The 27,181-nt window shown below is 47.2% G+C and overlaps 1 protein-coding gene across 4 annotated transcripts in view; it reads right to left on the reverse strand.

The window, feature by feature from the left end:
- Positions 1–12,516: 12,516 nt before the first annotated feature.
- The window catches only part of LOC117363345 (GLIPR1-like protein 1), a 51,060-nt gene continuing 36,395 nt past the window's right edge, over positions 12,517–27,181 (reverse strand). Inside the window, exons 4-7 of one of the 4 annotated variants that reach the window (XM_033950888.1) lie at positions 23,013–23,098; positions 13,685–13,711; positions 13,556–13,595; positions 12,517–13,235 (exon numbers count right to left, since the gene is read on the reverse strand). In XM_033950888.1, coding sequence (XP_033806779.1) covers positions 13,181–13,235; positions 13,556–13,595; positions 13,685–13,711; positions 23,013–23,098 — 208 coding nt within the window. In that variant the 3' untranslated portion in view covers positions 12,517–13,180. Of the gene's footprint in view, positions 13,236–13,275; positions 13,596–13,684; positions 13,712–23,012; positions 23,099–27,181 lie in introns of those variants that run through there. The other 3 variants (XM_033950889.1, XM_033950886.1, XM_033950887.1) reach the window with 3 other exon arrangements.

Here is a 27,181-nt window from a genome sequence, read left to right on the forward strand (position 1 = left end):
ATGACTGGAAAGGAGTCTTACGTAACAGAGCTTAACATATGTCTGTTTACCAAGCCAGTGAGCTACAGTATCAAAGCAGGTCTGCTCCTGGTTTCATACAAGCCAAGAGCTGAATGTCATCAAGTTTAAGAAACCCCAATATAAGTTGTAAACACTTCTTCAACCCCAGCAGAAGCATCATCTGGCTTCCTATTTATTATGAAAAGATTTTTCACTCACCATGACCCTAATTTGGCCAAGGCTAACGACAGAAGGCTGCCTCATTAGGCAATTTCAAGGGCTGACAACTGTGAGAGTAGGAGCAATAAAACTGTTAGAAGCAACTGGTCATTGCTGCAGGAAGAGCAGCAGCTCTGAAAATCGCTTTACTAAGAATATGCTCACAAGTCTTTTATAAAGTTAATATATACACACTATAATGCCATATTCAAAATCCGTATCAGATACATGAAATAACCCCTTTTAAAAACAGGGGTCATAGCAAGGAACTTTTAGCAAATTTCTATCTTCCATATCATACACATCAAGGTGAGCTTAAAGAAATCAGTAATCAGTTAAATAAACAAAAACAAGAAGAAAACTTTACACATCACTAATGCTCATGATACAAAAAATCTCACACTAGCAATGAAAATGCCTGAGCAATGAAGAAAGGCTTTTATTATGCACACAACTACATCATATCTGGACCACCAATCCAGCAAGGTGTGCCTTGACCTTCATTCCTTTTTATGAATGAAATCCGGTGTAATTGGTTTTGTGTAGGTATGTTGGGATGAAGGATGGGAAAAATCTTGGTTTTGGTCCACTTAATTGTTCTAGTGAGTTTCAGAATACTTTGCAAGAGTATGCAAAATAAAGTGGTTAATGAAAATTCTATCCTCTTTAGGTCCTTTGCCAGAACCAATTGCAAATGGAGAGGTGGACGAGAAGGTAAATTAACAATTTTGAATATACATTTTTATCCTGGGTTATAATGTAGAGTTGCGCACCTGTAACAAAGTGTACCTGATCAATCCTGCTGCTTATGGAGAATGAATGACATTGTTTTGTGCCAGGACATAACTCTAGGATACCATGTAGAAATGCATTCACTGGAACTGGCCTGGTTAATCAGCTGGGTAGCACAAGTGCTGTTCTGAAATGTGGAAGTCCCCAGCCCAATCCCTTCTCCCCTCACATCAGACTATATGCTCCGGTTAACCAGGGATGCCGCAGAGAGCATTCACAAACCCTTCTGGGTAAAAATCATAGTCATTCCAAATAGAGAATGACACAGTGACAAAATTCATCACCGTTCCCGTCCCTGTGGATAACCGCGGGAAACCATCTTCATGTCATTCTTTAAGAAGAGAGGGAAGAATCAGAGTAGAATTGGGCACAACCACTGACCCGCAAGCTTTGCTTTGAAGAATGCTGGTGTAGAAGGACTGAGGTTGAAATAGACACTAGAAAATGACGTGATTATTTCCCGCGGTTATCCGCGGGGACGGGAACAGTGATGAATTTTGTCACCGTGTCATTCTCTAATTCCAAATTAAAGATTCTGGAAAGAATGCTTGTTCATAGCTCCTAGCCCAACAGTGGCAATGCTAGGGGTGGTGACAAAGCCAGTGGAAGTACTCGGTAGCTGTCCAGAGCATCAATAATTATTTAAAATTTATTCTCAGATTTGATATACCATTCATCAGAAACTCCTCCAAGTACATTAGAATAAAAACAAATATTCATGATAATACAAGAAATGCAAAATCAAACAAGATTGAGTAAATACATATCAGCTGAAAATTAAAAATTCTTACGTTAAGGGCTCCTTATACAAAGCTGCAGTAGCAATTCCACTGTGGCAAATGCACAGAAGCCCATTCAATTCGGTGCATTTGTTGTGGAACTGCTACTGTGGCTTTGTATAAGGAGAACTTAGTTTGTTTGCTGGTGAAGGGTTACCATATGTCTGAGAAAATCTGGACAAGTCCTCCTTTTAAAGGACTATCCAGGTATCTAGATGTTTTTTGTTTTTAAATGAGGAAGTCTGTCCAGTTTTAGCAGGCCCACAAGCCCATCCAGTTAGCAGGGCTGGCTCTGGGTTTCTCTCCATTTCCTCGGCCCCTCTCAGCTCTGGCATCTGCAGTCAGAGGTTCCGGTTGAGCAGTACTGAGAGGGCTGCTTTCCCCTTCCCTTGTGCCAATAATCTCACAAGTGGTCTGTCTGACGTACAGAGCGCAGTGGCAGATGGGCACATGACATAGGCCCCTGCTCCATTGGTCTTGAGCAGCCATGCCCATTCTCCAGAAGTGGCATCAGGAAACAGATGGTAAGGCTAGCTTGTGCTTCCTGTTGCTGACGACGGCAGTGGCAGCGGTCAATTTCAATCAGGTAGTTGGGATCAAGGCCGGTTTTAGTTACAAAGGGGCCCAGGGCAGAAATTAAAGAGGGGGGCCCCTATTCTACCTATCTGTCTCCGAATGTCCCCACTCATCTTTACATGGCTTCTTCATACATAAAACACAGACAGACCTTCACCAAATACAGAACAATGGATCACAAATTAGAAATAGAAATATGAATACCAAAACTGAAATGGAAACCAAAAAATTAACTCTGCAAGTACCGATACTTCATTTTGTACTGAACACAATCAGTGGCATAACCATGAGAAGGGGCTGGGCCTCCCACTTTGAGCTTAGGCCTCCTCAAAATGAACATCTCCCTTGATGTAGCTGGTAGAGATCCTTAAGCCTCATCAGCTGATGACTACATCCTTCCCCTCCTCAGGTCCAGTGACCAGAACTTTCAAAGTTCTGTAGCTGGCAGCAGTATTACAGAGCCACTGCCTTCCCTTCCCACCCACCTCCCCTTCCGCTTGGCTCTCATGTATGCATGAAAAAATTGACAGCGTGAGGATACTGCCACTAACTGCAAAGTTTGGAGACTTCTGGTTGCCAGACTGGAAGAAGAGCTCTTCAGTTGCCAGGGCTTGGGGGATCTCCACCAGCTCAAGTATTTATATTTTACATTCAAGGGTTGAGAAAATTTGGTGTCCATCCACCCATTTGGGGCTCCAGCCCCTCCCCACAAATCAGCTGCATGGCTATGCCACTGACTACAATAAAAAAACCCATTTGTGATGCACATATCCCAAAGATAACATATTCCAGTTAATACATTCAAAATAGAACACTTTTTTTCTACCTTGGTGTCTGGACATTTTGGAGTCCTTTTACTAAGGTGTGCTAGCCATTTTAGTGCGCGCTAAATATTTGCATGTGCTAAACGCTAAAGCATCTAGACTAATGGATGTGTTAGTGTTTAGCATGCATTAAAATGGCTAGTGCGCTTTAGTAAAAGGACCCCTTTGCTTTTCTATCATCTTGGTCCAAGTTTCTCTTTCTGCTTTTTGTCTATTTTTTACTAATTCTCTTTCCAGTGTCTGTTGTTCACTTTTTCCTCCTCTCTTGCTCCATTTCCCAACATATTGATTTTTTTCCCTTTCCCATGGTCCAACATTTTGCTCCCTCTCTTTTCGATTGTTGTGTTCTTCCCTTCCCCCTTAATGCTGAACAATGAGCCGGAGGGAAAGAGATGTTGCATCTCTCTCTCCCCCTTCCATCCCCAGACCTAACATTTCTCCCTCTCCCTTCTTTCCATTCCTAGGTCCACCGTCTCTCCCTTTCTGTTCAAGCATCTTTCCCCTTCCTTCACTCCACTCCACCCCAACTTCTCTATTTCTCTTTTCAGATCATTGCCCACCATCTCCCCCCTCCCTCCCTTCCTCCTCCTGTTTCCAGTCACATAAGCTCTTCCCCACTCCCACACTCAGTCTGGCACTTCTTTTAACTCCCTCCCCTAGTCCCCCTTTCTACTTAAAAAAATTATGGCTAGTAACGGGGATTTCCTCACCTCTATGTCTTCCTCCTTCTTTCCACGCCAGTCTGATGTTGCTCTTACCTTCCATCGCTGAAAAATCCATTTTTGGTGCAGGGGACTTTTAGCCGTGGCAGCCAATCTGAAGCGCTGCTTACAGCTCCCCTCCCTGCTTTCCTACTGCCCCATCCATCCCCAATGACGCAACTTCATGGTTTCCGGCTGGGATGACCAGCGCTTATGTCCTTGTTTTTCACTTCAGAAATATAGTAACCCTAAGCTGGTGGCAAAAGGAAACCATCTGTTTCCCTAGTTAAGGCCTACAGAAGTAAGTTCCATATTGCTGGTCCCCTACAACTAAAATACAGTCTATTTGTACAGATTTACTGAGGGGACCAAAGAGGTTTCTAATAGGTGTTTTTGAGAATGGGGCAAAGACAGCAGCAGCAATATTGCAGCAGGACAGACAGCGATACACATGCTCTATCACTGTCGATCCATCCAATAGTACCAAGTGCCTGCCTGGAACAGTAGGCGCCCGGGCCCCCCTCCTTATAAGGAGGCGAGCCAACGGCGTGCAGCCGTTCGGCGCGCGGTGAAGGCGAGCGGCAAAGGCGCTCGCCTTAGCGAGAGCGCCTTTGCGAAGGGCCTCTAATAGGCCGAATCTATACTCTAAACTCTTTAAAAAGCACACTCCTTTAGGCATTCTCTCTGCATACACATTTCCTCCACACTCTAAACTCTTATACACACTCACTCTCTCCACATACGCTTTTCTTACACACTCTCATCCAGGCAGATAGTCTTCTCCTGACACTCTCTATTCTCTCTCCAACTCCCTATTCTCATTACTTTTCTATTTTACACCTAATCTCTCTACCTTTGGATATGGCAGGGAGGACGCGGAGCACCAAGACTACCATCCAGTTCATCACGCCAACGTCCGGCGGGATCCAGGGGATGATGCAGAAGGAGGAAGGTGGCACTGGACGGAGGGCAGAGGTTGCTGTGCAGACCGAGACCGCCCCTAAACCACGCTACAGTTTCTACTCAGACAGAGGAGATGGAGCAGCTGAACAAGGACATCCTACAGGAACTATGGAGCCTCAGGGAGGAGGTGCAGCGCTTAAGGAGCATCAGGGAGGACGAGGCCTTCATCGACGGAGCCATCAAGGAGATTTCCCACTTGGCAGAGCTGACCCATGACAGATCCATCCTCGAGACACCCAAGTCTCCAGTTTTAAATTCCACGATCGGGGTGCAAGAAATGATAGGGGATGCCGGTCCCTGGCAGCTGATAACCTCCTCCACGGGAAAACGCAGAACCCCCCCCCCCTTTTCTCACTTCCTTTTTCTTCTTTTTATCCCAAACAGGGTAGCTCTACTTCTTCACCACAACTCAGCCTGAAAAACAGATACCACGTCTTGCAGGACATTACTACCGAGGAGGTAGCGGAAGAGGCTCGGGAAGACACCCAGCGCACAACTTGGACTCCAAGGCACGCTGATCAGCCCCCTCGGAAGGAGCGCAGAGTGGTAGTCATTGGGGACTCCATGCTGCGAGGAACCGAGGGTCCAATTTGCAGACCAGATTTGCAGTCAAGGGAGGTCTGCTGTCTCCCTGGAGCCAGGATTCGTGACGTCACCACCTGTCTCGATAAATTACTAAAACCTAATGACCATTTCCCTATGCTTCTTATCCATGTAGGTACAAACGACACTGCAAGGAACACCTCAGAGAACATACCCGATGACTTCAGAGCCCTGGGTAGGAAGCTGAAGCAAACAGGTGCACAGGTGGTCTTCTCATCCATCCTCCCAGTTAGAGACAGAGGAAGAGCCAGGGAAGAACGCATCCAACGTACCAACGAGTGGCTTCGCAACTGGTGCATAGAGATGAACTTTGGATTCCTGGACCATGGAAAGGCACTCCAGGGACTGCAGGGACCGGACGGACTTCACCTGACCAGAAGAGGTAAAAACGTACTTGGCCACCGTCTAGCCCGCCTACTTCGCAGGGCTTTAAACTAGGTAAGTTGGGGGAGGGTATCCACTCACATTCCAGAGCAGTAAGGAATCATCCTGTGGAGGCGAGACACAACCGCTCTTCTGAGCCCAAGGTAAGCACCCATAATACGCATGACAGCCCTAGCAAACACAAGGGATGGAGGGCCATGTATGTCAATGCACACAGTTTAGGCAATAAAATTCTGCAATTGGAGACCGAGATAGTGAATGCCGACCTAGATGTGGTGGCGATATCCGAGACCTGGTTCACGGACTCATGGGTGGGATATGGCTATACCGGGTTACAGTTTACTTCGTCGAGACAGAAAGGGCAGGTTAGGCGGAGGGGTAGCGCTATACATTAAAGAAGGCATCAAAACCACCAGAATCACGGATGTTAAGTACACCGGGGAATCCCTCTGGGTAAACCTGGCCAGAGGGAGAGAAAAATGCCTGTATCTTGGTGTAGTATATAGACCTCCAAGACAACCGGAAGACAAGGACACGGAACTAATCGAAGACATAGAAAATATCGCTCTACGGGGGGACGTTGTACTAATGGGAGACTTCAATATGCCGGATGTAGACTGGAGCACACCTTCAGCAACAACCAGCGGCAGCAAGAGGCTATTAGCCTCCATAAGGGGAGCACGCCTCAATCAAATGGTAATGGAGCCCACTAGGGCCCAAACGATCCTTGACCTAGTACTCACCAATGGGGAAAACGTCTCAGAAGTCTTCGTGGGAGATAAGCTAGCCTCCAGCGATCATAACATGGTATGGTTCCACCTGAGGAAAGGTTTCCATAGATCAAACACTAAAACAAAGGTACTCAACTTCCGAGGAACAGACTTTGCACGCATGGGAGTTTTCGTCCATCAGGCGCTCCAGGACCAAACTGAGACAGGGAATGTGGAGGATATGTGGTCATCCCTGAAATCTGTCATACACTAGGCAACTGGCCGTTACATAAAATCATCACATAAACGGCGAAGAAAAGACAAACCCCAGTGGTTCACCGCAGAGATCTCACGTCTCGTTAAGGAGAAGAAAAACGCATTTGCTTCCTTCAAACGAACGGGGAAAAGTGAAGATCAACTGCTACACAGGATCAAGTCCACAGAGGTCAAAACAGCAGTCAGGGAGGCCAAACTTCGAGTGGAAGAAACTCTAGCAAACAACATTAAGAAAGGGGACAAATCCTTCTTCTGGTATATCAGTGACAGGAAAAAAAACACAGACGGGATAGTACGCCTGAGAAAAACAGACGGGAATTACGCAGAATCGGATCCCGAAAAGGCCGAACTACTAAATGAATACTTCTGCTCGGTCTTCACCTGCGAGGCGCCAGGGTCCGGCCCTCAATTGAAGCCATAGTCAAACACAAAAGACCTGTTTCGGAATTTTAAATTCACACCCAGCGAGGTTTATTTTGAGCTAACAAAACTCAAGGTGGACAAAGCCATGGGACCGGACAATCTGCACCCCAGAGTGCTCAGGGAGATAGGTGATGTCCTGGCAGAACCGTTAGCCGTGCTCTTCAATCTCTCACTGAGTACAGGGACAGTCCCCTTGGACTGGAAAACAGCTAATGTTGTTCCTCTGCACAAAAAGGGTTGCAGGACAGAGGCTGCAAATTACAGACCGGTGAGTCTGACATCGATAGTATGCAAACTCATGGAAACACTGATCAAACGCCAATTGGACACGGTCTTGGACGAAAGGAATCTACGGGACCCCAATCAACATGGATTCACCAAGGGTAGGTCCTGCCAATCAAACCTCATCAGCTTCTTTGACTGGGTAACAAAAAGACTGGACGAAGGAGATTCACTGGACATAGTGTACCTAGACTTCAGTAAAGCTTTTGACAGCGTCCCACACCGCAGACTGTTAAACAAGATGAAATCGATGGGGTTAGGAGAGACTCTAACGGCATGGGTCAATGATTGGCTGAGTGGCAGACTTCAGAGGGTGATGGTTAACGGTACTTTCTCCGAGACATCGGAGGTGACCAGCGGGGTGCCGCAGGGCTCAGTCTTGGGTCCGCTCCTCTTCAACATATTCATAGGAGATCTGACTCAAGGGCTTCAAGGTAAAGTAACATTATTCGCCGACGACGCCAAACTATGTAATATGGTAAGCGAGAGCAATTTACAAGATAGTATGGCGCAGGACCTGCGTACATTGGAATGCTGGTCTTCAACCTGGCAGCTGGGCTTCAATGCTGGGAAGTGTAAGGTCATGCACCTAGGTAGCAGAAACCCGTGCAGAACTTATATCTTGAACGGGGAGACCTTGACCAGGACTTCAGCGGAACGAGATTTAGGAGTAATCATTAGTGCAGACATGAAATCTGCCAATCAGGTGGAGAAGGCTTCCTCAAGGGCAAGGCAGATGCTTGGTTGCATCCGTAGAAGTTTCGTCAGCAGAAAACCTGCTGTCATAATGCCATTGTACAGGACCATGGTAAGACCTCATCTGGAATACTGCGTGCAATTCTGGAAGCCACATTACCGCAAAGACGTGCAGAGGGTCAAGTCGGTCCAAAGGATGGCCACCAGAATGGTCTCAGGGTTTAAAGGTCTCTCGTATGAAGCAAGACTAAACAATTTGCAGCTCTACACTCTCGAGGAACGCAGGGAGAGGGGAGACACGATTGAGATGTTTAAATACGTCACCGGACGTATAGAAGTGGAAGATAACATTTTCCTTCTCAGAGGCCCCTCAACCACAAGGGGGCACCCGCTCAAACTCAAATTTCACAGCGACACCAGGAAGTATTTCTTCACGGAGCGAGTGATTGATCAATGGAACAAGCTTCCAGTACAGGTAATCGAGGCCAGCAGCGTGCCAGATTTTAAGAATAAATGGGACGCCCATGTGGGATCCCTACGTGGGTCAGGGCAAAACATTGGCTAATCTTAAGGGGAGGGTCTATAGAGTGGGCAGACTTGATGGGCCTTGGCCCTTTTCTGCCGTCATCTTTCTATGTTTCTATGTTTCCTGTGGCATCACACTGTGCCGTAGCTAGCGGCCAATGTTCCAGTCCTGGGGGGTTGGTGTAGGTCACAAGTCACTGCATTACAATACCTTTCTGCACTATAAGGCCATTTCTGAAACAATACTTTAGCAAGTATATATGAGTACTTCTCTATTTCAACCAAAAAGAATTAATGAGTTGGAGATACCAAGTTCAGATAATGTGTGCCTCTTAAAACATAATTTCCATACAAGGTAATGGATAAAAATAAGTAATTAATGGACCTACAAAACAAACCTTTATGTTTTGTAGAAACACTGGCTTTTCCCTAGTTTGAATTAGCAGTTAATGAGTGAGCAATGCTGACATATTTCTGCATTACATTAATAGAACTGAGCCTGAGCTGGCAGAAGAGTCAGTGCCCCAGAAGTGTTTGAAAATGTGGCCCTCATTGTATCTGGAATCCTTAAGGGATGAGTCAATGCGCATGAGACAGGATGCCAGGAGAGTGAAGGAGGAGGAATTGGAAGCAAACAATACTCAGCAATCAGTCAAAAATTATTCTAATCCTGATTGCCCTTATTTATGAGAACGGAGAGGCTCTGTCTGCTGCTTGCTCACATCAGACAACCAAATTGTCTTTATATATAACCCCAGAAGTGTAACATATCTTAACATGGAGAAGTGAGTCAGGGAAAAAAACAGACAAAGGCAATATCAGAATTGAAAGCAGCTGTAAGGCTGGTCTCTATGCAGTACAATCAGAGAGGATATCAGAGGCACCTTGTCTTGCAAGCCTACCACCACTACTACTACTACTACTATTTATTACAGGGGTTATCAAACTACGGCTTGCAGGTCGGATATGGCCCTCCAAGGTAATTTACATGGCCCCCGCTCGAGAGTTTACTGCTCATGTTCCTAACCATTGCTGACCTGCTCCATTGTGGCTTTCTCACTATAGTGCTCTGTGGTTCTCACTGTGCGCCGCCAGTAACCCCCTCATGTGATGTGGACAGTCCATGCCGCATGACCCATCCATTAAGCGCGTGGGCTGGTGTGCCCAGCCCCGTTGCCACTGGGAGGGTTTCTTGGAAGTTTTGGCATTAGTGAGCTGCCAGATATTTGAGCTACTTTATTGCAGGGGCTTGATAGTACTTCACTGAACATTCCAAACTTCAGTATGCTGTTTTGGCTCTTTTTGTGAATTCCAAACCTCATTCTGGTGCTCCAATAGCTTCTCTCTATGCTATCCAAGACTCATTCTGCCATTACCATCTACTTCTTTCTGCAGGTGTTTTAGAGCACAGTTCTTCAAGGCAAAGGCGAAGGCGAAGCGCTGGTTGAAGCTGAAGGTTCCTTGGAAGCCTCCATAGCAAACATCGACTCCCACAGGAAACAGCGACGCTTGAAAGCACGTGCTGTTAGAGTGGAACACGATTTCGGAAGATGTTGAGGCCCGAGACACTGTAAACAGCGTCGATGCGGGTCCGTCAACGAAATTGCGCGCTGGCACTTGATACACTTTTTAAAACCGGTAGTAGGCCGGGACATAGGCCGAAAAAGCTCCGCCGCTAGATCGAAGCTGCGGGGCCCCAGCCAATCAGCCGATCCGGTTGAATCTATGGAAAAAAAATTTTTTTTTTTTTTTTTGAAAAACTAGAAAACGACAGAATAGAACACACGATAAGAGAAATAAACTCAAAACCGCGAGCACTAGAAGGCAAGAACAAGGGTTCACTCAGCGCAGAGAGTTGAAGCAAAACTTCTCAGCTTCGCAGAAAGAAAAGAACTGAGGAGACACGCCCGGTGCATCGGGCGGGAAGGCACTCACGCATGCGCGGTGCGGGCATCTCGAAACTTCTGAAGTTTCTTTAAGCAAGTATGCTTGTGAGACGTCCGCATCGGGGCTCTGTCGGATGACATCACCCACTAGTGAGAATACCTGCCTGCTTGTCCTGGGATAATGTAATAATTTGGCTTATTCAGTTTTCTTGATAGTAGAGGGGATATATGTGAAGGGGAGGGGAGACAGGGGTTTTGTTGATCTTTGCTCTGTATTATTTATATTTATAAAATGACAATTGTACAGAATATTGTTTCTTTTTATACTTTAATAAAATACATTCAGTATAAAATCATAACTGAGGCTTGTGCGGATGGGATCAGATGGTTTGCAAGGACCGAGCTCACGGAGACAGGGCGGAAACGGGGTTTTTAAATTTCAGTCCTAGTAGTTTGCCGGTCCACAAAATAATTTTTTTTTCCCCACCAATCCATAGGTGTAAAAAGGTTGAAGAACACTGTTTTAGAGTGCTTTGTTGTGATCCCCCCTGACCATCTGTTAGTTTTTTGCTGCTCCAGTATCATTAGCATCAGCCGGGGGGATTTGGTGATGTGATGTGATGTGTTGGGGCTGAGGACGTGCCGAGTCACCATCACTATGCTGAGGCAGGTAGGTAGTAGCCAGGCCCAGAACAGAGTCCCCTACTCTCCTTCAGTTACTAGCTGCCTACACAACAGCAGGCCAGCACCTATGTCTGTGAACAGACTTTTTCCCAAATGAAACATCTGAAATCTCCATTCAGATCTAGATTAATTGATGAATACTTGCATCACTTGTTACGACTGGCATGTGCCACTTGGAACTGGATATTGACTATCTCATCAGCCCAAAGCAGGCCCACGCTTCCCATTGAAATACTGGTAAATTTATGTTGGTTAAAATTATTCTTCATTTTACATCTTGTATTATTCTTTCATGTTTTTGGGGTTTTTTTGCACTACCACTAAGATATGTGCAGTGTACATGAGAATTCGTTCTTTTTTTTTTCAAACTGTAGTCAGCCTCTGCACTGGAAGAAATATTGGTGTGGAAGCAGTCTGCAGCAGCAGTTGGCTGGTCTTGGGCAACCTCAATGTCAAGGTACGCCTGGGAGGAGACATGATCTGCAGCGATGGGAGAACAATCCACAGTACACTGACGCTTACTATGTGTCGAGGAGGTGGACATCTGGGAGGATAGTAAAAGGGGAAGAATGTTTATGCTGCTTAGCTTTTTTACGTGCATGAGGCACGGACAAAGATGATGCTGAGTCTTGTTCCCCCGGTAAAAAAAAAAAAAAAGTGCACCTAGGGCTCCGCAAGTCCAGCAGTCCCCCTCCCCCATGTGAGTTGACATCTAAATATTCCTCCTCAACTCCCGTGTCTATTTCACCTTTAGCCTCAGTCGTCACAGAGAACAATCTTCCAAGGCCTGCACTGGTCTTCCCTCTGCTGAGTTCCTCGCCGATGTAATTTCCAGTTTTGCAAAACTGGAAGTTACATCAGGGAGAGACTTGGCAGAGGGAAGGTCTTGGAGAATTCGCAATAAGCTGACCTGGGCCAGTTTTTCATTTCTAGTGTAGCTGCAGCAAAACTTGGTCACACACGTCTCCGTTGCTGGCCTTTGCCCACACACTTCTCTCTCAGCACCCCAGGATGATGTCACTTGGGTGGCGGAGTCAGCTGTGTCCCAGGCGATATGAAACAGCTTTGAGTGAGGTTGCTTTGTTTGGCAAGGCATTTTAAAATGCAGCATGAACTTGTGAATAACTGGTTGCAAGTGCCGCACCCACAAATATGGAGGGAAACTTGTAGAAGTATTTATGCTATAGAAGAACTTATTTTGCCACAAATATAATGGGCCTTTCTTTTTTTTTTTTTTTTTTTTTGGGGGGGAGAGAGAGAGACTGACAGTCCATATTGAAATTCAGTGTACCTTTTTCACCAGTTTTTCCCTACTCCCAGGTTTCATTCCAGCCTGTTAAATTGTAGTATTTTTGTTTTTGTTGGTTTTTTTTTTTTAATCTCCAAACATTCCTGAGTCCTTTGCGCCTACCACTGGATTTGAAAAATTAAAAGTTGAAATCTTGCTCAAATTCTTTAAATGATTTTAAAATACTCCTGGTGTGCATAAAGGCAAAATAAGCAGCTGCTCAAGCCAGAGAAAGATGCTGCATTTCCAAACTGCTAGGAGAACAGTACAGTATTTACCCAAATTTTACAGGTAGCAGAGCATGGTTATTACAGCTAGGCCTCCATTCAAACTTATAGCTGCCACATGTCTTATTCAGCAGCAGCACCAGAAGAATTACAATAGAGACACTTCTGTAAAGTAAATTAAGTTTGGAGATCTTCCAGGCTGTCAAGCGCATTAGCTCTGTAGTAAGCTAGCCCTTATACAGGTTTCCACGGTAAAAAAAAAAAAGCCTGTGCTGAAGGAGACGAGGCATTAGGAAAACTTGATGGTTCACATGAGGCCCATTTTGCTGTTCTTTGATATTCTCAAGTAGCAGCTATTTCAGGCCTGGTACCACTGTACAATGTGGAGCAGCAACTCCTGAGATGAGGAGAAAATGGGTAGAAATGATGAATTAAGAATTTATATTCTTTTATTAACTTCTATTACACACAAATTTATTTAGAATGACAAAATAAGAACATGTAAGAGAAAGGATGAAAGCTTTCATTAATGAATTAAAAATATATAAATATGGGGAACTGACAAGATTCTAGAAAAATTTATGAATTGATTACCTTACAAACATATCTGGATAACGTTTATGCAGACAAAAGTCGGCTACAAATATACAAGGAACAAAAAATAACCTTACAGATAAGACAGTAATGCAGTAGATATCACAAGAAAGGTCTTTATACCATGAATCATCATCCCAAGATGGATACCAATTTGGGTGATCTACAAAGAAAAAAATATACAACTCAGTCACAGTTCCTTTGAAGGTAAATTCAGTAATACAAGTATTAACATACTATTCTAATACATACATATGATTATGTCACGCTGTTTATTTCCTATGGAGAAAGAAATGAGTAAACAGTTATTTGTCATAAGGCATTTTCCCTTTATTCTTATAGTACAAGAAAACAGACAAGCAAGTACAGTAAAACCTTGGATTGCAAGTAACTTGGTTTGCAAGTGTTTTTCAAGACAAGCAAAACATTTTATTAAATTTTAACTTGATATACAAGCAAAGTCTTGCCATACGAGTACATACAGTATACACACATCACATCACAACTGAGCCAATGGTTCTTCTCTCTCTGACGCTGAGAGAGTATAGTGACTGTTCTAAATGAGCAAATTCTTGCAATACAAGTATGTATTAAAGTTTTGGGGTTGTGGAACGAATCCTCTGAGTTTCCCTTATTTCCTATGGGGAAATTCACTTTGATATACGAGTGCTTTGGATTACAAGCATATTTTTGGTGTATTTTGTATTAAAGTTTTTGGGTTATGGAACGAATCGTCCGAGTTTCTATTATTTCCTATGGGGAAATGTGCTTTGATATACGAGTGCTATGGATTACAAGCATGCTTTTATTTATTCAATTTTCTATACCGTCCTCCCAACGGAGCTCAGAATGGTTTACATGAGTTTATTCAGGGGTTCAAGCATTTTTCCCTGTCTGTCCCGGTGGGCACACAATATATCTAATGTACCTGGGGGAGTGGGGGGATTAAGTGACTTGCCCAGTGTCACAAGGAGCAGTGTGGGTTTGAACCCACAACCTCAGGGTGCTGAGGCTGTAGCTTTAACCACTGCGCTCTCTCCCTGGAATGAATTATGTTCGCAAACCAAGGTTTTACTGTACTCATAAATGAGAAGACTGACCAAATACTACTACAGTGACACTCCTCACCAGCAAAGAACTTATTAGGCAGAGAAGATACCTTTACCACAATTCTCTGTCAGTCAAGTAATCAATTTATAACTATGAGTGGTCTGATACATTAACTGTTTCTAATGAGCTTTGTGGATAGATTGGAGTATAAAACTGCTACAAAGGAGAAATTAGACCTTATCTGCTAATTTTTTTTCCTTTTTTTCCTCTCCAATCCTCAAGCCATACCTAGTCAGTCAGGGTTTCAAGATTATATGTTTGCATGCAAATCTCTCATGCATATTTATTTTGGATATCCTGAAAAACCTGACTGCCTAGGCATGTCCTGAGAACTCTCCTGCTGCAAACTAATCCAAAAATGTGGGTATACATACTTTTAACAGCAGAAGTAGATTGAGAACTATTGACCTGAAAGCAATCCTTTAAGTTAGCCTGGGACTAACCACTATTTTCTTACCAAAAGCAATCCTTTAAGTTAGCCTGGGGCTAACCACTTAGAAATAGCTAAGAAGAAAAAAAAAAAAAAATTTAAATTGAATCAGGTTGGGCAGACTGGATGGACCATTCGGGTCTTTATCTGCCGTCATCTACTATGTTACTATGTTTCTTAACAAAAGCAGATTATGACCCCTCAAAAAAGGTTTCAGTTGGCAACAGAAAACAAATGCTAACAATAAGTACATAGCCAAGCCAGAATTGAAAGCAAAGGGGCATTCTACCTCAGGGTTGATTCCAACATCTCTATCGGCCTCTTTTACAAAGCCGCGCTAACAGCCCCAAAGCCCATAGAGATTTAAAGGGCTTCGGGGCTGTTGCTGCTCGTGGCTTTGTAAAAGAGGCCGTATGTCTCTCTGCTTCTGCAACATGCTACTCTAGTCACCCTAAATCTGACAACAGCAGGAAAGATTCTGGATGGACTAAAGGAAAAAAATATAGCAGATAAGGTCTAAATATCTCCTTCCTTAGCATCCCTCCAGAGTGATCGAAAGCCAAATGACAGGTTCCTTTTGGCCTGTCCTTTGGCAGATGAAACACCTTGGACACTCTTTAATGATACTGCAAGTATCCTTGGAACGTCGTGAACTCTGATTTGGATTCTCCACCAGGTCGCAGATATTGTGTGATTTGGGAACCATTTTGGTCTGATCTCAAGCCTCATGCACACAATAGAATATGGAATACCTGACGTGTTTGATAAGGAGACATTTTCTTTTGTTTGGCAGGGTTGACTGACTCATATTGGGAAGCTGTCAGGGGGAGGGGGACGATGTGTTTACTGTGAGCTTTGCATTGTACTTTTATATTGGATTATTGATCTCTTTCTTGAAAAAAATTTAATAAAAAATCATTTAAACAAACTAGGGAAAGGACTGTAGTCCAAACTCCAGGAGAAACTCCAGTCCAAGAACTCAAACCACTTGGATCCCAGGCCAATGACAGCGTTCCAAGGAGTCAGACCTATGCTGAAGGGTGAGAAATGCTGAAGAATTCTAGGCTATGCTAAATCTTACACCATTGAGTAACTCTATTCACGGGTCTAACATGATAACGGACTTATCTTAGTTTCTTCAAAAATCTTAAGTCTTCATGCCTCAAGATAGATAAAATTGTGTATCAGGTTTAATCTGGAATCATATGTTCACAATTTTTTTTTTAACACAGGTTATACAAAACATAAGGCGAAAACATTTGTTCAAAAGAAGACTTCATAAGTCTAGAGAGAACAGCATTGAGAGCTCAAACTACTGGCAACTAGACTCCCGGGGCATGGACCCAGAGTCTAGAAATGGTGGCACACAGCAGGCTGGCTCCACAGATCAACCAGAGTTTCTCTGTGAAGTGGCAGTCTGGCACTATGGGACTGCATCCTTCCCTCCAACAGGGAACCACCAGGAAGGTGTCTTAAGGCACTGAAGCCGCCGAAAAAACGAACTTTAAGAAAAAAAAAAAAAAGAAAAAAAAAGCAGAGCAACTGCAAAAGACTTCTGCATGGATTGCTTGCAGAAATTGTAACTGGATATGTTTGCTAGATCTCAGGCTAAGGGGAGTGGAGCATGTGCGCAGAAAAGTTCCTGGATTGCAGGTTGGGATTGAACATCTAGTGTATGGAATTCGGAAGGGATGTAACAGAATAACCACTGGTTTAAGACTCGTATGCCATTTGCACTAGACAGGCTATTAAACTTTTTGGATTGGAATTCAGGATTGATATTCTTGGATGGATGGACTGATTGACTGTGGGTCAAACAGAAGCTCCACCCTCCCAATACATCTCAAGATCATCTACCTTGTTTCCCACCTCCTCCCCCCTTACCAGGCACTCTTTGGATTTTTTGAGATAGACATACAGCACAGTTACTTACCGTAACAGGTGTTATCCAGGGACAGCAGGCAGATATTCTCACATGTGGGTGACGTCATCTACGGAGCCCCAGCGCGGACAGCTTTTCAAGCAAACTTGATTGAAGTTTCAAGTTTGCTACACTGCACCACGCATGTGCATGCCTTCTTGCCCACTAGAGGGCGCATCCCACCTCGTGGTCCTCAGTTCCATAACTAGCAAAGAAGCCATCCTCGGGGAGGTGGGCGGGTTGTGAGAATATCTGCCTGCTGTCCCTGGATAACACCTGTTACGGTAAGTAACTGTGCTTTATCCCAGGACAAGCAGGCAGCATATTCTCACATGTGGGTGACCTCCAAGCCAACCAAAAAAGGGCAGGTGGGAGGATGGCAATCTAAGAAAACAGATTAATTAACACTGACTGGCCAAACCGGCCGTCGTTTCTGGACAAAGTGTCCAGACAGTAGTGGGAGGTGAACGTATGAACCGAAGACCAAGTAGCAGCTTTACATATGTCCTCCATAGGAGTGGAACGGAGGAAAGCAACCGAAGCTGCCATCGCCCGGACCTTATGCCCCGTGACTCGACCCGGGGGCGGAAGACCAGCCTGAGCGTAGCAAAAAGAAATACAAGCAGCTAACCAGTTGGACAAAGTGCGCTTGGAAACAGGGTGTCCCAAACGATTAGGATCAAAGGACAAAAACAATTGAGGAACCTTCCTATGAGACCTGGTACATTGGAGATAGAAAGCCAACGCCCTCTTACAGTCAAGCGTGTGGAGCGCCGTCTCGCCAGGATGGGAGTGGGGCTTAGGAAAGAACACAGGAAGGAAAATGGACTGATTGAGGTGGAAATCAGACACAACCTTAGGTAAAAATTTAGGATGGGTGCGGAGAACCACCTTGTCATGATGGAACACAGTGAAGGGCGGATCCGCAACCAAAGCTTGCAACTCACTAATCCGTCGAGCAGATGTGAGAGCAATCAGAAATACCAGCTTCCAAGTAAGGAATTTCAGGAGAGACTTGTCGATAGGCTCAAAAGAAGGTTTCATCAGTTGAGCTAAGACCACATTCAAATCCCAAACGACAGGAGGGGGCTTCAGAGGGGGACAAACATTGATTAGACCCTTCATGAAACGCGTCAAAAGAGGATGAAGCGAAAGAGAACGATCATCCAAGTGCCGATGAAAAGCCGAAATGGCACTGAGATGTACCCGGACAGATGTGGTCTTCAGGCCGGAATTAGACAAATGTAACAAATAGTCCAGAACCGAAGACACCGGGACCGAATCCGGATCCAGATGACGCGAGGAACACCAGGAAGAAAACCTGGTCCACTTCTGGGAATAACAAAGCCTGGTCGAGACCTTGCGCAAGGCTTCCAAAACATCCCGCACCGACCGTGACACCTGGACCGAAGTCAAGGGGAAAGGAACCAAGCGGTCAGGTGTAACGACTGAAGATTGGGATGTAACAGCGAACCCCGACTCTGAGATAGCAGAGAGGGAAACACAGGCAGAAGTAGAGGCTCCCTGACACTGAGTAGAAGAAGCAGGGAGAACCAGTGTTGACGAGGCCACCGAGGTGCAATGAGAATCATAGTGGCCCTGGAGGATTTGAGACGAACCAACGTCCTCAAGATCAGGGGAAAAGGAGGAAACGCATAGAGGAACCTCCCTCCCCAGTCGAGAAGGAAGGCGTCCGCTTCCAGACGGTCCGGGGAGTACATCCGAGAACAATACAGGGGTAGTTTGCGAGTCTCCGGGGAGGCAAACAGGTCCACTTGCGGAGTCCCCCATCGGTCGAAGACCTCGCGCAGGACTCTGGAGTGGAGAGACCACTCGTGCGGCTGGAGAAGCCGACTGAGTTTGTCTGCCAAGCAGTTCTGTTCCCCCTGTATATAGACCGCCTGTAGGAAGATGTTCTGGGAGATCGCCCATTCCCAAAGGCGCAGAGCTTCCCGGCAAAGGGACCAAGAGCCTGTCCCACCTTGCTTATTCACATAATACATGGCCACCTGATTGTCCGTTCGCAAGAGGACAACCTGGTCGCGGAGCAGGTGGCAGAAAGCACGAGCCGCCAGAAAGATGGCGCGAAGCTCCAACACATTGATGTGACAGTGTCGGACCTCCACCGACCACAGGCCTTGGGTCCGCAGACCATCGAGATGGGCACCCCACGCGTACTCCGAGGAGTCCGTGGTCAGAACCTTGCGAGGGGGAGGGACGAGAAAAAGCAAACCCCCGGAAAGATTCGAAGAGTCGGTCCACCAACGGAGCGAGCGTCTCAAAGAAGGAGTCACCGTTATGCGAGAAGACACCGGATCGCACTCCTGGCGCCACTGCGAGGCCAGAGTCCATTGAGGAATTCTCATGTGCAGCCTGGCGAACGGCGGGACGTGGACCGTCGAAGCCATGTGGCCCAGCAGCATCATCATACGCTGAGCCGACACCATCGGTAGGTGAAGGATCAGCTGACCCAACCGAACCAAGGCCTCCAACCGCGGAGGAGGGAGGAATGAACGGAGGCGAACCGTGTCCAGCACTGCGCCAATAAACTGAAGTAATTGGGACTTGGGAAAGTTCACCTCGAACCCCAGTCGTTGAAGGAAGGCGATAGACTGTAGGGTCGCTGAGTTAATCCCTTCCCTGGTCGGGGCCTTGATCAGCCAATCGTCCAGGTAAGGGAAAACCTGAAACCCCCGAGACCTGAGTGCGGCAGCAACCACCACCATACACTTCGTGAAGACTCGAGGGGACGAGGCCAGGCCGAAGGAGAGGACTCTGTACTGTAGGTGCAGCTTGCCCACCTGGAACCGTAAGAATTTGCGGAAAGCGGGATGCACCGGAACATGGGTGTACGCTTCCTTCAGGTCCAGGGAGCACATCCAGTCCCCTTCCTCCAAGAGAGGATATAATACCGGAAGTGACAGCATCCGGAACTTCTCCCGTACCAGGAATTTGTTGAGCTTCCTGAGGTCTAGAATGGGGCGTAAGTCCCCGGTCTTCTTTGGGACCAGAAAGTAACGGGAGTAAAACCCCAGCCCCCGCTGGTCGGAGGGTACAGGTTCCACCGCCCGAAGTCTCAACAAGGCCCTGGCCTCGGCCAAGAGGACGGGGAGCTGGGTCCGGTTGTATGGACAAGGCCCTGGTGAATGTTCCGGCGGTGTAGCGCAAAAGTTGAGCGAGTAGCCCTCTGAGACGGTCCAGAGCACCCAAGCATCTGATGTTATCCCGGTCCAGGCCGTGTAAAAGGACCGGAGTCGACCCCCAATGGGAAGGGGGTCCGGCGTGACGGCGGAGGGGGGCCGGCCCCATCCGCCCATCCCGTCAAAAGGACGGCGCGGGCTTGGCAGGACCCTGCGGTGGAGTTTTGGTTTGTCCCCCTCTGCCCTGCCTAGGGGGGCGCCGAGGCGGTGGCCTAGAAAAAGCCGGAGTCGACTTTTGAGGGTACCTCCTCGGGGGAGGCCGGAAGGGTTTCTGAGGCGTGGCTCGAGATTTCGGACGGACCAAGGAGGCTAACGAGCGCTCCTGTTCCGAGAGCCGTTTGGTTGCTGCCTCCAGGGATTCATCGAATAATTCGGACCCCACGCAAGGAAGGTCCGCAAGGCGTTCTTGCAGGTTTGGGTCCATATCGAGGGTGCGTAGCCACGCCAACCGGCGCATGGCTACCGCAAAAGCCGACACCCTCGATACCAACTCAAAGGTGTCATATACCGAATGAAAGAGGTACAACCTCAGCTGAGACAGGTTGGACACAAACTTGTCGAACCCTTTCCTGCGGGAGTCCGGCAGGGCCTCACGATATTGGGGCAAATCCTTTATCATGCCACGTAAATAAGAGGAATAGGTAAAGGCATAATTTAACGCCCTGGATGCCATGAAGGAATTGGCATAGAGGCGGCGACCAAACTTGTCAAGGGTCCGACCCTCCCTGCCGGGCGGAACCGCCGCAGAAACCCGGGAGGGCTGTGTCTTTTTGAGGGCAGACTCCACCAGCAGAGACTGGTGGGAAAGTTGAGCCTTCTCAAACCCCTTGGGTGGTATCGACCTGTACTTGGACTCCATCTTAGATGGCACCGCTGCGACTGTAAGAGGGGAAGTCAAGTTCCGAAGCAAGGTCTGATGAAGGACCTTATTTAGGGGAAGCCGAGGGGATTCCCTTGGGGGAGCAGGGAGGTCCTGCTCCTCGAGGTACTCCTTGGTATATTGCGACCCCGCCATGAGGTCAAGTCCCAAGGCACGCGCCATGTCCTGCACAAAGCCAGAGAAGGAGGACTGTCTGGCCGGCGGGGAGGGGGTTCTCGACCTCTCCACCGAACAAAAGGGGGAGGGCTCGTGCGAATACCGTGGCTCCCTCCCGGAACCCGAGCCCCATGAAGCCAAATCCAAGGGTCTCGAGGGGGTCGGGGAACGTCTCCGCCTCGAAGAGCCCCTAGGAGACGTCCCAGGCATCCGAGGGACCGAGGTACGCCCCCTTTTCCTCGGCGAAGAGTCCCGAGAACCCCCTTTCGCAGGAGAGCGGAGAAGCCTCGGGTTGTCGAGACGAAGCTCCGAAACCCTCAAGGCCTCGCCCCCGAGCGGCGAGGAGCGACCACGTCGCCGAGGAGAGCCTCGCGAACGCTTCGGCCTCCTCGGGTGACGCCTCGCCCGAGGCCGGTCCGAGGGCGAGGAACCTCGGGAGGACCTCGAGGAGGAGGAGGAGGAAATCCGTCTCACCCTGCGCACCTTGTCCCGGGGCCGAACGCTGCTCTCAGGCGGGGCCCCCGAGGTCGAGGGCAAGGTCGAAGCCGAGGTCGGCGGTGCCCCGGTCGCCGAGACCGAGGGAGTCAAGACCGAGGTCGCCGAGGTCGGAGCCCCCGAGGCCAAAGCAGTCGAGGTCGCAGCCCGCTGCAGTTGTTCGAGGGCACCAGACAGCTCCGAGGAAATCAATGCTCGGAGCAGGTCCTGGAACGCCGGGATCCCCACCATGGTAGGCAGGTCCGAGGCCGGGGGATGCTCCCTGGAGGGCGACCTCGGTCTCGAGTATTCCCTCGGGGCATGAGTGGCCGGAGTCCTGGGCGGGGCCGAGGACGACCCACCCGCCGCAGCGGAACTCGAGGATGGCTTCTTTGACGACCCTGGAGTCGGGGATGGAAAAGAGGACTTACCCGAGGCAGGTTTCGTCGGGGGCGTCGGCTTCGAAGTCGAGGTCGAGGCACGCGGCGACGCCGAAGGCGCCGAGGCTGAGGTCAAGGCCGGGGCCGAAGCCGAGGCCGACGTCGAGGCCTTTCCGGACGCGGAGTCAACTGAAAAAAGCTCCACCATCCTGGCGCGGCGTCGACGAAGCGCTCTTGCCTGAAGGGTGGAACACCTATCGCAGGAATTAGTCGGGTGTTCGGGTCCAAGGCAGAACAAGCACCACCGGTGGGGGTCAGTGATAGAAAGCAACCGCTCACACCGGGTGCATTTCTTAAAGCCTGTCGAGGGACAGGACATGAAAAAGAAGTGGCCGGGAACGATCGAGGTCCCGCGGCCGCGGCTCCCGGGAGCCCCCGGAGCCGAACGGATGGAAACAAACTTTTTTTTTTTTTTTTTTTCGACGAAAAAACGACGGACTAACCGAAAAAAACAACAAATAAAGCACAGCGACCGAGCTAACAAACCCAGACGCGGTGTCAGAAGGCTGAAAATCAAGAGCACAATTTCCACAGGGCTTCTGGCTCCGCGGAAGAAATTGAACTGAGGACCACGAGGTGGGATGCGCCCTCTAGTGGGCAAGAAGGCATGCACATGCGTGGTGCAGTGTAGCAAACTTGAAACTTCAATCAAGTTTGCTTGAAAAGCTGTCCGCGCTGGGGCTTCGTAGATGACGTCACCCACATGTGAGAATATGCTGCCTGCTTGTCCTGGGATAACAGAGATTATCAAGCAAGAAGATATCCGATTAAAATAATTTGTAAATAGAACACACATTTAAAATCAGCACCGCACATGCCTAGTAATGTTCTAGATATTTGTAATAGTTTTGTTGTTTATACAAACAAGTTGATGAAGGCAAGTGGCTTCTTCCCAACATACACCTAAAGCATATACATACCCTGAAACTATATAGTCATACAACATGCATAGAGTGGTTTTGCACTTACTGCATAAGTTATTCTCACATGAATCCTTTGGGCACGCACTGCAAGGTTCCCCTTCTTCATAAGGTTTTACACCTCTATAATTTCCACTGCAAAGTATAAACAAATTGCTCCATCATATTTTGGTTTTATCTCATTTTTACACTACCTATCCCAAAAGTACATTATAAAATTACTCCCTCCACATATTTTCTATGAAGATTTTTCCAGTGTAAACCTTGTTTTAAACATGGAATAGGGCTTTTATAAAATTGTACAGCAGCAGGATACATGCATTTAAGTGTGCATACAGTTATGACAACAGTTTAATTTGGGACACAGAAACAAAGGAAGATTAGGTTCTTACCTCAATAAAGCACAGTTACTTACCTGTAACAGATGTTATCTAGGGACAGCAGGCAGATATTCTCAAAGATGGGTGACATCATTCACGGAATCCTGGTATGAACACTGCAAAAGTGTAGTGTCGCTTTAAAATTTCTTAGAAGTCTCGAGACCACCTATACCGTACCATACCAGTGCCTTCTCGCCTGATGTCAGCTCGTCGGACCATCAGTTCAGTAAAAAAGCTAAGAAGCCAACTAGGGGAGGTGGGAAGGTTTTGAGAATATCTTCCCACTATCCCTGGATAATATCCGTTACAGGTAAGTAACTGTATTTTATCCCAGGACAAACAGGCAATATATTCTCACAGATGGGATTCCTTAGCTGATAGTTAAGGGCTAGAGGGAAGTTGGCATCTAAATGGAGAATAAATTTTGCAGAACTGCTTAGCTGAACCAACTATCCCATCTGGAATGAGTCTCTAGACCGGGGGTCGGCAACCTGCGGCTCCAGAGCCGCATGCGGCTCTTTTCCACCTTTGCTGCGGCTCCGGTAGTGTGTCACGCAGGCATGCAGCTTAAGTCCGGCGTCGCGGCGGGAAATAGCCATGCTGAGCAGTGAGCTCAGCACATACACAGATGAAAGCCTTGCTTGCTGATTGGTCCGGCGGCCCCGCCCCGCCGGACCAATCAGCAAGCAAGGCTTTCATCTGTGTAGTGCTGAGCTCACTGCTCAGCATGGCTATTTCCCGCCGCGACGCTGGACTTGTAAGGTGCCTGAAAAAGAAATCATCCTGGCCGGGGTCGGTGTCATGCTCCGGAGATCTACAGCCTTCCTATCTCCCTCTCCCTTCTACCTGCTTCCGGCCACATCCCCTGCTCCGCGGCTCTCTTCGGCAACTCAGCAGCAGCTTCTGACGTCGGGGCCTACCCTCTGCGAGTCCTGCTTGTTTCAACTTCCTTTTTCCACAAAGGCGGGACTCGTAGAGGGAAGGCCTCGATGTCGGCAGCTTGTCTTGATCACCGCTGCTGACGAGTTGCTTAAGAGAGCCGCGGAGCAGGGGGGTGTTGCCAGGTGCAGGTAGAAGGGAGAGGGCCAGATGCAGGACTCGTGGGTGAGGGAGCAGAAGAGAGAGGGGAGGGAAACAAAAGGAAATATTTCATACTGGGCTGGGCCGGAGTGGAGGGAGGGTGGAAAGATTCTAGCTACAGGGTGCAGTAACAAAGGAAAAGGGGGGAAAGCTGAAAATGGAGATAGTGACACAAAGAAGAGAAAGGGTAAGCAGGACCTACTGAATAAGGATAGAGATACAGAGGGGACATGAAGAGGAGGTGAAATAGAGACATAGAAGTAATGCTGAAAAGGTGGGGGGGGGGGGAGATAAAGACATTGAAAGGGCAAATGGTGAACATGGCGTAAAGATAAGGACAGAGACAAATGAAGATTCTGAAAAAGTGGTGAGATAGGGATATAGGTGAGATGGACACAAAGAAGGGTGATGCTGGAAAATAGGTGGAATGGTAATTCTGACAGACACAGAAGGGAAATGCTGGATCAAGGAGAGATGGGGCTCAGGCTGGATGGAATGAGGAGAAATGCCTTGTTGGCCCGGAACTTCCTCTCCTACGTCAGAATTGACGTCAGGGAGCGGAATGCTGGTCAGCACAACACTTCTGCAGGGAAAGCTTGGGACGGCGGTGGCTTGGGGGCTGTTCCCCGATTGCGGTGGCAGCAAACCGAGTGGCTTGGGGGACGGCACGGAGACAGAAAGAAGGGGGAACAGGGAGACAGAAAGAAAAAGTTGGGGGAGAGAATGAGGTCTGGAGGAGAGGAAACATACAGGAGGCTGAAAGAAAGGAAGAAAGATTGGATGCACAGTCAGAAGAAGAAAGTGCAACCAGAGACTCATGAAATCACCAAATAGCAAAGGTAGGAAAAATGATTTTATTTTCAATTTAGTGATCCTGTATATAGCATTAAGATAAGAAACAATATATGCAGTGTTAGATTTGTTTTATAATGGTTTTGCGGCTCCAAGTTTTTTTTTCTTTTCGAAAACGGGTCCAAGTGGCTCTTTATGTCTTAAAGGTTGCAGACCCCTGCTCTAGACAGTAGTGGGATGTGAAAGTATGACTTGAGAAGCAGGTTGCTGCTTTACAAATATCTTCAATGAGAGTGGAATGTAGATAAACTACCAAAGTTGCCATTGCTCTAACTTTATGTGCTGTGACACGACCTTCCAGTGGCAGCCCAGCCCAAGCATTGCTGAAGGGGATACAGTCCAAGAGTTGTTCTCTTGGTTACAGGAGTTCCCAGCCTGTTAGGATCGAATGACAGAATAGTTGAGTGAAGTTCTATGAGGCTTGGTTCAATTCAGGCAGTAAGCCAAAGAATGTTTACAATCCAATGTGCAGCTTTACCAGGAAGGAAATGTGATCTTGTGAAGAAGACAGGAAGAACTATAGACTGGTTGAGATGAAATTCTGAGACTACTTTAGATAGGAATCTGGGATGAATGTGAAAGAATGTTGTGTAAGGTGGATCTGAGACAAGTGCTTGAATTTCACCAACTCAGCATGCAGAAATGATGCAGACTAAGAAAACTACTTTCCAAGTGAGGTGCTTGAATAATGCAGTTGCAAGCGTTTCAAATGGAGGCTTCATCAAGGTGGAGTGCAACACTGAGGTCCCAAGCAACTTGAGGAGGTTTGATTGGAGGTTTTAATTTAGGTGGCCTTTCATGAACACTGAAACCAAAGGGTGTATAGCCAGAGCTTTATTGTTTAAAGATATATAAATAGCACTGAGATGCACCCTTACTAAAGTGGTCTTTAGATCAGAGTTGGAGAGGTGTAAAAGATAGTCAAATTGATGGCAGAGGACACAAGTCTGTTTGTTGGTGAAGCTAAAGCACAGTTACTTACCATAACAAGTGTTATCCGGAGACAGCAGGCAGATATTCTCACAAGTGGGTGACATCATTCACGAAGCCTGGTATGGACAGTTTGACAAGAGAACTGTCACTTTTAGTTGAAAAACTTTGCGACTGCCCATACCGCGCATGTGTGAGTGCCTTCCCACCTGACGCCAGCCCGAGCCCCTCAGTTCTGTAAGCAAGCTAAGAAGCCAACCAGGGGAAGTGGGTGGGATGTAAGAATATCTGCCTCCGGATAACACTTGTTACGGTATGTAACTGTGCTTTATCCTAGGACAAGCAGGCAGCATATTCTCACATACGGGACTCCCTAGCTTACTGTAATGGGATGGAGGGTAGATAAGAGAATAAAAATTATAATACTGATTGGAAAAAGTAACCATCATGTCTGGAAAGATTTCCAGAGAATAGAGATGAACATGTAAACTGAGGACCAAGTAGCTGCTTTGCAGATATCAGCAATGTAAGTGGAACGTTAGAAAGCAACTAAAGCTGCTTAGCAAGATCTCCAAATTGTAGTCCACCAGAGCATAGCGAAAAAAAAAAAAAGGCTCAACTTGTTAGTATGAAAAGAGGTGAGCAGTTGAAGTGATGCTAGGAATGATAAAGATCGGAGAAGGTTATCATGCCGCTGTACCGGGCCATGGTGCGCCCTCACCTGGAGTACTGTGTACAGCACTGGTCGCCATATATGAAAAAGGACACGGTACTACTCGAAAGGGTCCAGAGAAGAGCGACTAAGATGGCTAAGGGGTTGGAGGAGCTGCCATATAGCGAAAGATTAGAGAAACTGGGCCTCTTCTCCCTCGAACAGAGGAGACTGAGACGGGACATGATCAAAACATTCAAGATTCTGAAGGGAATAGACTTAGTAGATAAGGCCAGGTTATTCACCCTTTCCAAGGTAGGGAGT

The sequence above is a fragment of the Geotrypetes seraphini genome, chromosome 7 (genome assembly GCF_902459505.1).
Source record: "Geotrypetes seraphini chromosome 7, aGeoSer1.1, whole genome shotgun sequence".
Taxonomy (NCBI): Eukaryota; Metazoa; Chordata; class Amphibia; order Gymnophiona; family Dermophiidae; genus Geotrypetes; species Geotrypetes seraphini.